Genomic DNA, 12500 nt, shown 5'->3' on the forward strand with positions numbered 1-12500 from the left:
GACTACACTTGACGACGCCGGTCGGTATGCTCGTATATATATATATATATATATATATATATATATATATATATATATATATATATATATATATATATATATATATATATATATATACACATATAGTGACTGATACACATGTTTTATATGTGACCAGTGAACAAATAAATTTAAATAAAGCTAGTAAAGTATTTGGACACTATATCCTAAGGAGACCAAGTTATTTATGCCAATATGTTGACGCTTTAAGTTCCTCAATAGGAAGAAAGCGATCAGGAGTCTTATCTCACAGAGTGTCTAATGAACATAAAGCGGTTATGAGTTTGATTAAAATTCTGTCTTAGCGTTTTGTTTAAAACGTTGTTGAATGTAACCTGAAGGTTTCTTGGCGTGATCACATCACAAATGATAAAGTGTTGAGAAGAGCTGACCTAAGTGAACTGCAAGACACCATCACAGCTAGACGAAGGAAGCTTCTTGGCCATGTATTGCGCTCACCGCTGGAGAGACCGGCAAGGACACCCTATACACGGTTGAAGGAGAAAAGAAAAAGAGGGGCCGGTGAAGACAAATGTAAAGCACTGCACTGGGAGAATGACCGGGATGGGTGTCACTCAGGAAGCTAGTACAGTTTCATACCGCTTGGAAAATTCATTGCCCATGTTCTTTCAAATAACAACAATAACAAAATAAATTTTGGATGTTCTGATTACAACTAGTCAAATATTTAAATTTTAACCACTAACTAAAATAGATGTTAGTTCTTTTCAAAGCGAGCATGTAGTTAAATTTCACACACATACGCTTGCACACACACACATATACTCTCTCTTTTTTTCGCAGGCGCACGCGCGCACTGCAACACCGACAGTATATGTGTACACATACGCACATATATTATGTGTGTATGTGAGAGAGAGAGAGAGAGAGAGAGAGAGAGAGAGCGAGAGAGAGAGTGACTAACAATCTCTAAGTATTTGTGTACAATATATATTAGGCGTACTGAAATGTAATGCATTTTCATACAAATGATCTGAAATCATACCACAAATAGTTTACAAGTCAATAAAAGTTGTCCTTGAAAGCAACCAGTTAGCATAGAGCTAATGGCCAAACTGTAACGTGGACACGCTCTGTGTCTGTATATGCTCTGTTTGAGACCTCTTCGGAGACGAGGTCTTTAGTAAGCAGCATATTCAGTGTTGCATGCTTTACAAATTTCGTACCGTATATGGTGTTGTTTTGAGTTGTCGGATTTGTTAAAGGTGGTTTAGCAAATTCAAAACACGTAAATTTGATTTGTACTTGTGTATCGATGAGGAAGACCAACAGTTGTCAATAGTGACATAGTGAAAGAAATTGAAGAAAATCTGTCAAAGTATCTGTGACATATCACGGAGGCTTAATAGAAATTGCTCACCCTTTCAAAATCGAAGTGTAACTAGTGATGAGAACTGATTAGTCTATACCAACACTAAACGTAAAATCAAAGTCCAGTTCACACACTCAAACTATCACTACACCGAAAAGAGATTTTGCTGTGCGTTTGGTGAAATACAATATTTTATTTTCCCTTTCTTTTTCTTTTTTACTTGTTTCAGTCATTAGACTGCTGGGGCACCACCCTGAAGAAATTGTAGTCGAATGCATCGATCCCAGTATTCATCTTGGGCAAGAGAAAAGTATCACCGTAGAACTTTAACAACTTGAAAGTGTTACTCAAGTATTCGTCAACAACCAGCTCAGATCCACAGAGAGCGAATCAAGATAAATTCATTAGACTGGGGATCTCTTCTTCATCCTCCCTACTCACCAGACCTAGCACCATCAGATTTACATTGTATATATATATAGTCCTATTAATTCGTTATGACGCTCTCAACAAAGGACACAACAATATTCTTGATGCTGTTAAACACGTTTTATTGTTTTAACATAAAAATGTGTTTGAATATTGCAATTAATCAACGTACCCGTCCTCGGCGGTGAGCACGTGCTTCAAGTGAGACTTGAAGGCTGCGCACACGTTGCGGACGACTTCCTTCCTCATGCTGGCCCACACGCAGTTGACGGAGGACTTTAGCTCGTCGACGTTGATGTCGCGGACCTCACAGGTCTTGCCGTCGACATGAACCGCACACTATGGTTGAGGGGGTTGAGGTCGGACGACTGCGGTGACCAAAAGTCGTTTGACCAGAAATTCATGTTCGACCCAACCACTCTTGCATGGCCATGACCGTGTGGGCTAAGGTTCTGTCCTGCTGAAAAATGTAGTCTGCCGCGGTGAGCTTGTAACCGCGAACCACACCGGCGGCATCTTCTCGTCATTCGAAGCCACGACTCCGAGCATCATCACAGAGGATAGGTGCTTGGTGGTGAACATGTAACGGACCTAAGAGGCGTCCTGGGCGAAGCTGACCCTGTGGTCTTTCTGCTTGTTGACGACTGGATCGACCATGAAATATCTTTCATCAGAAAAAATGAGAATTCGATTGCCATGACACTTCAAGTGGTTGAGAAGGTGGCGATAGCGCTCCCGACGTTGTTATCGCATATGGTCAGTGAGCAGAGGCCTTTCTACGCAATTCATGCTCCTGCAGCTCTCCTCCTTCACAGTCCTGGACACCGTGGCTCCTGGAATATTGTTGTTCTTCTTGAGTGCAGTCATTTTGTGCTTCGGATCACTTTCGAAGGCCTTCCTCACAGCCATATGGTTGATAGCTTGAGGTCTGCTTGATCGAGATCGATCGTAAATATTTTTCCTGTTATTGAACCTCTCCGCAATTCTGTGGTCAGTCATCCGGATGACGTTGAACCGCTTGGCGATGTCAGACTTCTTGAGGCCTGCGCGCAGGAGAGTAGAGATTTCGATTCCTTTCGCTTCCATCTCGATTCACCTACACGCAATGGAAAAGACGTTTTAATGAAACGTACTAGAAAAGCAGAACTTTAAGCATGTTTGACGGTATTTGACTATCACACACGTTAACATCTCGAAAGATCAAAACCGAGTGTAGCAGGACTTTTGCAAAGTCCGGTATATATATATATATATATATATATATATATATATATATATATATATATATATATATAACGTAGGCAGCTATGCACAATATAAAACCAAAAAGGAAAATTTCAATCGTCACTAACTGTGACTAAGGATGCTGGTTAGCACTTATATACTGCTAGTAACATGAGTTAAAACTCATAAAACTGCAAGAAAACTTCGTCTGTAAAATTGCAGACTCGTCAACAGTGAATACTACATCACCGAATCGTTTAGCCAAATCCACACTGTCAGTATGTATATTCACCATATAAATTTATGTGAATACACACATCACACATACACACACATCACACACTACACACATACATACACACACACACACACACACACACAAACACACACACATAACATGATAATCTATTTTATGTAAGTAAATATAGTTAGACTTACTGTCAAGATTTTCCGGGGTTAAAGCTCAAATATAAATCATGCTTATCTGAAACTTACTATTGCGATTTTTAATTCTTCTCAGAAACTCTTCAAACAAGTATACTGAATAATATTTAGTGCAAAAAAAGTATATAAAAAACAGAACAAAAAAACCCCCAAATATTGTGTTTGCAAACACAAAATGCATAAGAATTCTGTATTGCGATATGTGTATTAACATTAATCAACTTGTCACATGCGATTAAGTGGGATGTAGAGCAGACGCATTATTAAATGTAGTAATGTTTATACAAAGTAATGTTCACGAAAAAAGAAAAGTCTAGCGAGAAAGTTTTCGTTTGTTTTAAATTATCTGTAAAAAACAATTAATTATGCGTCTTTTTGTGGAGCAGATTAACGAATACGCTGTAAAAGCAAAAGATATAACACTATATAATTTGTTTATTCTATAGAATGATACAACATTCGATCAGTTAGAAAAACAGCTGAAGTTGAACAATATGAATGTACCGTTGTTTGAAGTGGTAAGTTATTAATTTTTATTATGTTTAAAAGCGTTATATATTGTTTCCCGTTTCATCCTCATTCAGAAAAGCAGTTCACTCTTCTTGTGTTAAAACAAGGTTTTCGGAAAATAAATAACAATTGTTAACGACTATGAGACGCCATATCTTCTGAATTACAGAAATTTTATATTCAGACGAACAGAAATCAATGCTTTGAGATTTTCTAAGGCAGCGAAATTAGTATAAAACGTCATAGAAATTTTAACCCCATCTCTCAGTTTTCAGTTCAAATTTCGACTGACGGTTTCTTTTATCACTTGCCTAGCTTAAAGAAGATTTATCTGATTAAAAAAAACAAACAAAAAAACTAACTTATTGGTATTTACTCAGTTAACATTATTTGACTAATTAATGACATTTATGGCGTTTGAAAATTAATAAACATTTAATAACAACACCCAAAATGTCTCAATGTCGTAGTGTATAAAATCTTTCATTTCTCAAAGTTATGAATCAAAGATGGAAAATATTGAGAAACATAACTTTATAATTTGAATGGATACACGTTTGACCGAGTTTTAATCTCTAAATCATATTTCAGTAATAAGTTATATCTCAAGAGTACATGACACGTGAGTTGTCATTAAACCAAAATGAGCTTTATTTCACTTGAAGTGATATTTATTAATATTTTTTTGTGTCGCTATAGCTATTAAAAAATGAACACTTTTATTCCTCTTCTCTGTGAATCATATACCATTTCCAAGTTAAAACTAATTATTTTCTAGTTTACAATGGAGAACTGAAGCTTTAAAAATCGAAAGCCATAAACATCCTTTACCAACTTTTCTCTATATGCTCTAACGGTACATGTGAAAAATAAGTACATCAATAGACACTAGGAATTTAACTCAATTTTATCAAACACTTTTGGCTCTGGCTACTACAAAGATAATTGCTGAACATTCATATAATCACCTGCTTTTCTTGTGCAGCCTTCAGCTAAACACAGTGGTCAAACATTCAAGCAAGTACCAAAATATGCTTATTCCATGTTGGCTGGAAGATCTCCTGATATGCTACCCTCCGAAGTTGATCCTGCTAACAAAGAGGCAAGTATTTCTTCTTAAAAGTTAATGTTTTATTTTTTTTTTTGTATTTGTAAAAATTTACAGTTCTAACGTTGGTTTAACTGCATAACATTTCATGAATTAGTTATTGACTTAAACCTCGTTCCAAAGGGAGAGCTCAGTATATGAATCACACGACGGAAAGTTACTGGCGTAATGATGAGTGTGCTTACTAGTACACATTAACGACGAAGTAGAGTGGTACTCTTAACATTTCCATTTGAGAGAAATCCTGAACTAAAAGGTGTTTTCCAGATCCTATTCAAGGTTTTTATTTTATTAATAGTTGTGAAACATTTCTTAACGCATTTCAGTATCAGATGAAAAGAAAACATATTCCTAATACAATAATTGAGTTGTCAACTCCTACAGGGTACTTAACAAAAGGCGAAACAACATCATTATAAAGGTGCTAGTAATACATAACAACTAATTGACCTTTTGGAGAGTGAACAGTTGCCTTCTTGACTCATCCAGTTATGACTCTCACGTCTGCCTGAGTCATTTTAGTAATTTAGGTTTCTTCAGATTTCGAAATGATGTCATTGTGTCGTACAGTAAGCCATCTACAGTTTATTGTTCTTTTTGTCGTATAATCCAAGATCAGACCGCTCTAGGCCAAAGTATCGATCGAATGACTTGGAGAATTCTGCAGATATCTTATATCAAATATTTTATATCTGAGACAGAGAACCCCACGGCACATTTCATATTGCAGCAGTTGTTTTTATGGAGTGATTTATACTGGTTTGGATATTTTCACACTCTCTGCAGTCTAGCTTAACTTAAAATGGTAGAAGCAACAATAGACGCAATAGGGGACACAGGCAACTCAGTGAAAAGTCATGGGATGGATTGTAATAAGCTATATTTAGATAGCCTACTAGTATCGGGTACTGCGATACTTCAGTTAGGTCCAGTAGCATTATAGATTAAAAACTGAAAAAAAAAACTGAGTTGTTATAATCCCTTCTTATTTAACTTATATAACTTATTGTTATAATCCCGTCTTATTTAACTTAGCGGATCTACTGTTATCGGAAATGAAATAATGTGTATATGTGGGTGCATATTTGAGTAGTTACTTGAAAAAGGGTGTAATTAACGGAGAAAATATTCATTGCCACAGGATAAATGACAAATTTAGAAAGGGGTATGGGAGCTGTCTGGTCTGTCAGAAATTTGAATATAAAATGCTATAATTCGTAAGGACACTTAATTTTCTTTTTCTTTCAGCGACATCTAACTGAACTGGAGTTTATGAGTGTCTTTCGAATGACATATGCCGATTTTTTCAATTTACCTCAATGGAGAAAAACAGACTTAAAAAAGAACCTTGGCCTTTTTTGATAAAGCAATTAAATTTCGAACAGCAAATTATAATAGTTTAAAATATCAATGAAGGTGGTCAAGGATCAGTGAAACCTCGAAAGTTACTGGTATTGAAATAAGATACCAATGACAAATAAATACATTTACCAGTTTGAAATGATTCAAATAAAATTTTAATGAATGTGATAAAGCCTAACAGTTACAGTTAAAAAGAAAATGTCTGTTAGCTTACGGTTTAACAAAGCCATTGTTTGAGAATTCAAAATGCAAGTTCTCTTATTTTTCCCAGCTCCTAGAATTCAAAATGCAAGTTCTGTTATTTTTCCCAGCTCCTAGAATTCTCACATTATTGGTGCTGATTTATTAGAAAAACTCTTCATACTATCAAGGCAAGTGAGAAAATCGAATCTTTTAGTCGGATTGATAACATTCAAGCTAAATTCATGGACATTATAATCTTTGAAGTATTAATAGATGAGTGTATCAAACAAAAGATGATGATTAGAATACCTATGCATATTCAATTTTACGTACCCAAAAGTTAGCCAGTTTGCTTCAAAGGAAACTTCGCATTTCACTGACTAATTCTTATCATCTTCAAAGTACTAAAATAAATATTCATAGAGACGTAATGTCGAGATAAATACCGTCATAAAAACAAGCGCACATATATTACATTTGTATGCATATAGATATTGGGTTATTTTTTACATTTCAACAGTGATATCATAAAGATATGTAGGTGGCATAACTTAAATCCATTCATGCAGACATTTGGTTCTATTATTAAATCAACCAAGAAAAAACAGATGCAGTTAGATATTACATCTCTGACGCTAAAACGAAAATGCAATAAGAGTTATCACACCTAATTGATCAGATAATAGTCGTTCTAGAATGGTGAATAATGATTCCAATGACAAAATTATACATAGCATGTCTCAGGAAAAATCAACTTGTTATTTGTATTAAAATTTACGTTGTCAGGAGTTTATTGTTTGATGTTTAAAGGTAAATGTGTTGATGTAAAATCTGGTATGGCTGACTAAAAGTTTTATAGTACTGCTGGTTCTGTACGAGGAACCTAGAAATTCCACAATTAACGAATCAACGTCTATAGAATTGAAGTTAGATGAGCAAACTCCTTAAAAGTTAAATAATGCAGTTCAGTAACAGTGATAGAAGAAAAACTACAAACACTTCATATGTTAGTTCGGGAGAATATATTTATCGACCAACTCTGGTATTTTCAATGGTTACATTGTTTGTTTCTCAGATTGTAGTCTTGAAAAGCTTCCAGACATTATTGTAGAGTTATGAAACTTTGCCTGAATACTTCAATAGTGATACCAAAGACAAATCAGTGAACTTAATACAAACTATTCTCTTCTGGGAAGAGAAAAATAACTGCAAAATATTTCTTTTTATATGAGTAACAAATTGCAATACTTGACGTTTGCGAAATATAAATATTCACAAAATTGTTGCAGTTATAGGAAATCAGAAAACGAAACCAGCAAAAAACTATATAATCTCATTCAAATTTCTAATAAAATGTAGTCATTCCTAAGAAGACAAAAAGAAATCGCAAAACTATATTCTTGTCTTTTTGACGAAAACAATACTTGCTGAAAATTTCTGATTTCGATATAAGAACTCGTAGAATAATACATAACATAAATAGAAGCAGTCAAACACCAAAGTCTAGCTTTAGTCTCTTGTTTGTATATATTTTCAAAATATATTTTATTGTATATATTGTAAATATTTTAAAACTATACCGGGAGATATGTGAATACGTAGCATTTTTACAATTTTATTGAAAGAAGTATAAATAGATATTATAGGGTGAATTCAGTAGGATAATCTCCAGATAAAAACCGAGATGCAACTGTTTATGGATGACGTGCACAGTAAACTACGAATACAATTCTATATATATAACAGTTTTCTAATGGCTGTTCGGTTAAAAAGCTCTATTTTTAACCACGATTCCGAAATCGATCGCACTGTATGGTACCTAGGACAAGTGACTTACTTCATGGTCTGGACAGTGTAGCCAGTGACCTTTATCATAGTGTCGTATGAAATGAATATTTGATAGACAAAAATTCGAAGTATGACACACACACACACACACACACACACACACACACACATGTGTATGTCTAAATCAGAAACCATTATTACTCCTATTGCCAAAGGAGATAGACACTACACGTAACAAATTCTCAGTACACCTGTCACTCTCTCTCTAACACACATACGCACGCGCGCACACCCGCAGACATACACATACACACACAGATGAAAATACATTTCAATTGAAAAATATTTTGAATTCATTATTTTAAAATTACAAGTTGTTTCAAAAGTAGCGGAGATTAAAGTTCAATGAATTTCTATTTACATTTATCTCATAAAAGTAGTGAAATGTCAGAAAAGCTGTAAATGAATTGAAAATATATTCCATTCTAAACTATTTGATCATGTTTTAAAATTACAATCAGTTGTTTAGCTTTTTTTGTTTTATAAAAAAAAATCACTTTGTGTTAAGTTCCAACTTTGTTTTGCCAACGTGTCTTTAGATTTGTGGTCTAGAAGAATGTGCTGTATCATCTATCTATCTATCTATCTATCTAACTATCTATCTATCTATCTATCTATCTATCTATCTATCTATCTATCTGTCTGTCTATCTGTCTGTCTGTCTGTCTGTCTACATATATAAGTACATAAAAGTGTGTGTGTATATGTATATATATATATATATATATATATATATGTGGAGAATAGAGCAACAAATACAAGAAGAAGCAATTCTGTTGGGCTAGTTAACCATTGTTTTATTATGTGGAGGTTATGTAATTAGTCATTTACGCACGTTTCAATCTGGCAAATGGTTTGGCAGATCTCTTCAGAATGTTGAGGAGTATGTTAAGAGTTCATGGTGTGAGAGATGTAGAAGTGATTAGTGGATATATTAATGTATATGGTGGTGTTACTCCATTCTCCACATAAATATAATTATAAACTACGGTTTAAGCAGTAAATTACCTGCCTCTGGATGCCCTCTAACCAAGACGGTACTCGCACAGGTGATTCCCAGGAGTGCCTCCGGATTTAAACATCCCCTGGTTGCTTGGATGCTTCAGACTACCCCTGAAGGATTGAGGCAAACCTATCATTTACCTATATATATATATATATATATATATATATATATATATATATATATATATATATATATATATACATATATGTATGCGTATATATTTACATATATAAAGAAATACGTACACATATATGTATATAGCCACCCTTGCTAGGTATGCAGATGACACAAAAGTCTCTCAGACAATGCAAAATCCTGGAAATATTCCACATCTGCAACGGGATTTGGACTCAATAAAGAGGTGTGCTGAGGACAACATGCAATTTAATATAGGAAAATTCTAGATCCTACGCTACCAGCACACAAATCTAAACGACATGCAGACAGGATACATTGGATCAGGAGGAATTGCAATGCCTGAATCGAAATCAGTGCGTGACCTGAGCATTAACATGAGCAATGATGCATCTTTTCAAGTGCGTATAACCAATTTGGTAATAAAATGCGGACGGCAAGCTGGATGGATCCTGCGAACTTTCATAGCAAGGGAAAAGGAGACAATGATGGTCCTTTGGAGGACATACATTCTCAACCGCTTGGACTACTGCTTTCAACTATGGTCCCCACACAGTATAAAATTCACAGTGGAACTCGAAGCAATCAAGTGAAGTTACACTAAGAAAATCGTCTCGATACAACGTATCAGCCACTGGGAAAGACTGAAAGAATTAAAACTTTTCTCCCTCGAACAAAGGCATGAAAGATATGCAGTGATATACATCTGGAAAAGCCTAGAAGACCTTATACCAAACTTTGGCACTAAAAGAAGTTACTCAAACTGCAGAACGGTGCGCCACTGCATAGTGCCAAAGATCCCAGTATCGCCATCAAAATACATACGTATGCATGTATGTATGTATGTATGTATGTATGTATGTATATATATATATATATATATATATATATATATATATATATATTTCTCACTCTCTCTCTCTCTCCCTATCTCTCTCTTTATCTCTCTCTCTCCCTATCTCTCTTTATCTCTCTCTCTCTCTCTCTCTCTCTCTCTCTCTCTCTATATATATATATATATATATATATATATATATATATATATGTATATATATGTATATATTTATATATCTATGTCTATGTGTATATATGTATGTATATTTCTATGTATGTATGTTTGTATGTATATTTGTATATATGTATATATATGTATATATATATATATATATATATATATATATATATATATATATATATATATACATACACACACATGTATGAATAATAACAATAAATGGAGCAAAACTCATATAAATAAAAGTTCCTTTAAATCATGCATATGTTTCAAAATATATGTGCACTCTACACCAAAGAAGTGAGAGCTGCTAGGATTGCACATATATTCATCGTCAGGGAACCAACATATAGAAGCAAGGCAAATGCGAAATGATAAGGTAACTTATGAGCTGTAATATTATAATATTATATAGCCAAGTAAGTGACCGTTAGAAGTAAGAACGCTTGTTTACATAGAGTTATAAAGGGAGGGGGGCTGTAAACGCTATAATAAAGGTTAAAATTAAATGATTAAAATGTGGGGAAGGAGGGCAAAATGGATCACAGTAAAGTAAGCTGAAACCGTAAACTATAAGCTAATCCAAATGTGGAGGAAGGGAGAAAATCAAGAGAGTTCATGATATATAAAAATATTTCTCCTTAAGAAAATACATAATAACATACTAATATAAGGCGAAGAATGTAAATATAAAAGAATAAATAAAGCATTGTAGCCTTGTAATATATTATATTAATATACGGATATTAACGCAAATTAATCGTAAAACAAGGTACAGGGTATTTAGTTGAGAAATAGTAATAATAGTAATAATAATAATAATAATAATAATAAATAGTACTACTACTACTACTACTACTACTACTACTACTACTACTACTACTACTACTACTACTACTACTACTACTATTAATAATAATAATAATAATACACATGTATGTATATATATAGAAGGTTTAGATTTAGATTCAAGAATTGAATATGGTACTTATGTTTAGGCACCAGAATATAGTATGGTATGGTATTATACAAAAACCGTTCCAAAAAACTAGGTGATCAAAAAATCAAAATAAGCAACATGGATTTCAAAGATAATTGCAGTACGCACGTTTCATGCTACTCCATTTATTTAAGTAATGCGAGCATTACATTAAATGCAATATGTAGAGCAATCTTCAGCTGCAGGAAAATGCAGAAAATTACAGTAGAATAGACATATTATAATTGTGGCAACATTTCAAATCCAAGTGGGAGGAAGAATACATAAAAATCCATCTTGACATAGCCAAGTCTATCAGGCTAGTAATTGGTTCTAGGCAAAAATTCTAAACTGTCTCTGATTTTATTGTCTCTTATCTAGTAGTAATAGTATGAGGGACAATCACTTCTAAGGAAAGGGAAGGTGTAAGCATTATGCATGGACAAGGCTATAAAAGATATGGTTATAAAGGATTCTCTGGTCAGAGTGGCAACACTCTTATAGGTTGGGTTTTTTTACTACTATCAAAATGTTGAGGAATTAAACCCTAGGTATATAGGTCAAACAGGGCTTTTTCTTTAGTCTGAATAGAACATCAGTATTGTTTTACAGATATCAATATTAGTTTAACCAATATTTTAACAATAAGAGGTATGCTAATAAAAAGAGGTATGCTAACAATAAGAGGTATGCTAATAAAAATAAAAAGCATGAAGTAATGTCAGTATTGAATTCAGAGGCTACAGATAAGGTGTAAAGTCTAAGGATATTAAGTATATTGGGTTCATGAAAAATTATTTTGAATTATTAAAAAAAATAATTCAAAATTTAAGCTTTATTTTTATAATGTGAAGAAAAATTAGTATAGGATTTATATTAGTTTAT

At 33.7% G+C, this 12500-nt stretch overlaps 1 protein-coding gene across 1 annotated transcript in view; it reads left to right on the forward strand.

Annotated features, from left to right (window-relative positions):
- LOC106875763 (villin-1) overlaps positions 1 to 7420 on the forward strand; it is a 168682-nt gene extending 161262 nt beyond the window's left edge. The window contains exons 25-27 of the mRNA XM_089338668.1: positions 3916 to 3987; positions 4965 to 5081; positions 6336 to 7420. Of these exons, the coding sequence (XP_089194794.1) occupies positions 3916 to 3987; positions 4965 to 5081; positions 6336 to 6449 (303 nt within the window). The 3' untranslated portion in view covers positions 6450 to 7420. The remainder of the gene's footprint in view (positions 1 to 3915; positions 3988 to 4964; positions 5082 to 6335) is intronic.
- Positions 7421 to 12500: the final 5080 nt, after the last annotated feature.

The sequence above is a fragment of the Octopus bimaculoides genome, chromosome 2 (genome assembly GCF_046866305.1).
Source record: "Octopus bimaculoides isolate indiv1 chromosome 2, ASM4686630v1, whole genome shotgun sequence".
NCBI classification, from domain to species: Eukaryota; Metazoa; Mollusca; class Cephalopoda; order Octopoda; family Octopodidae; genus Octopus; species Octopus bimaculoides.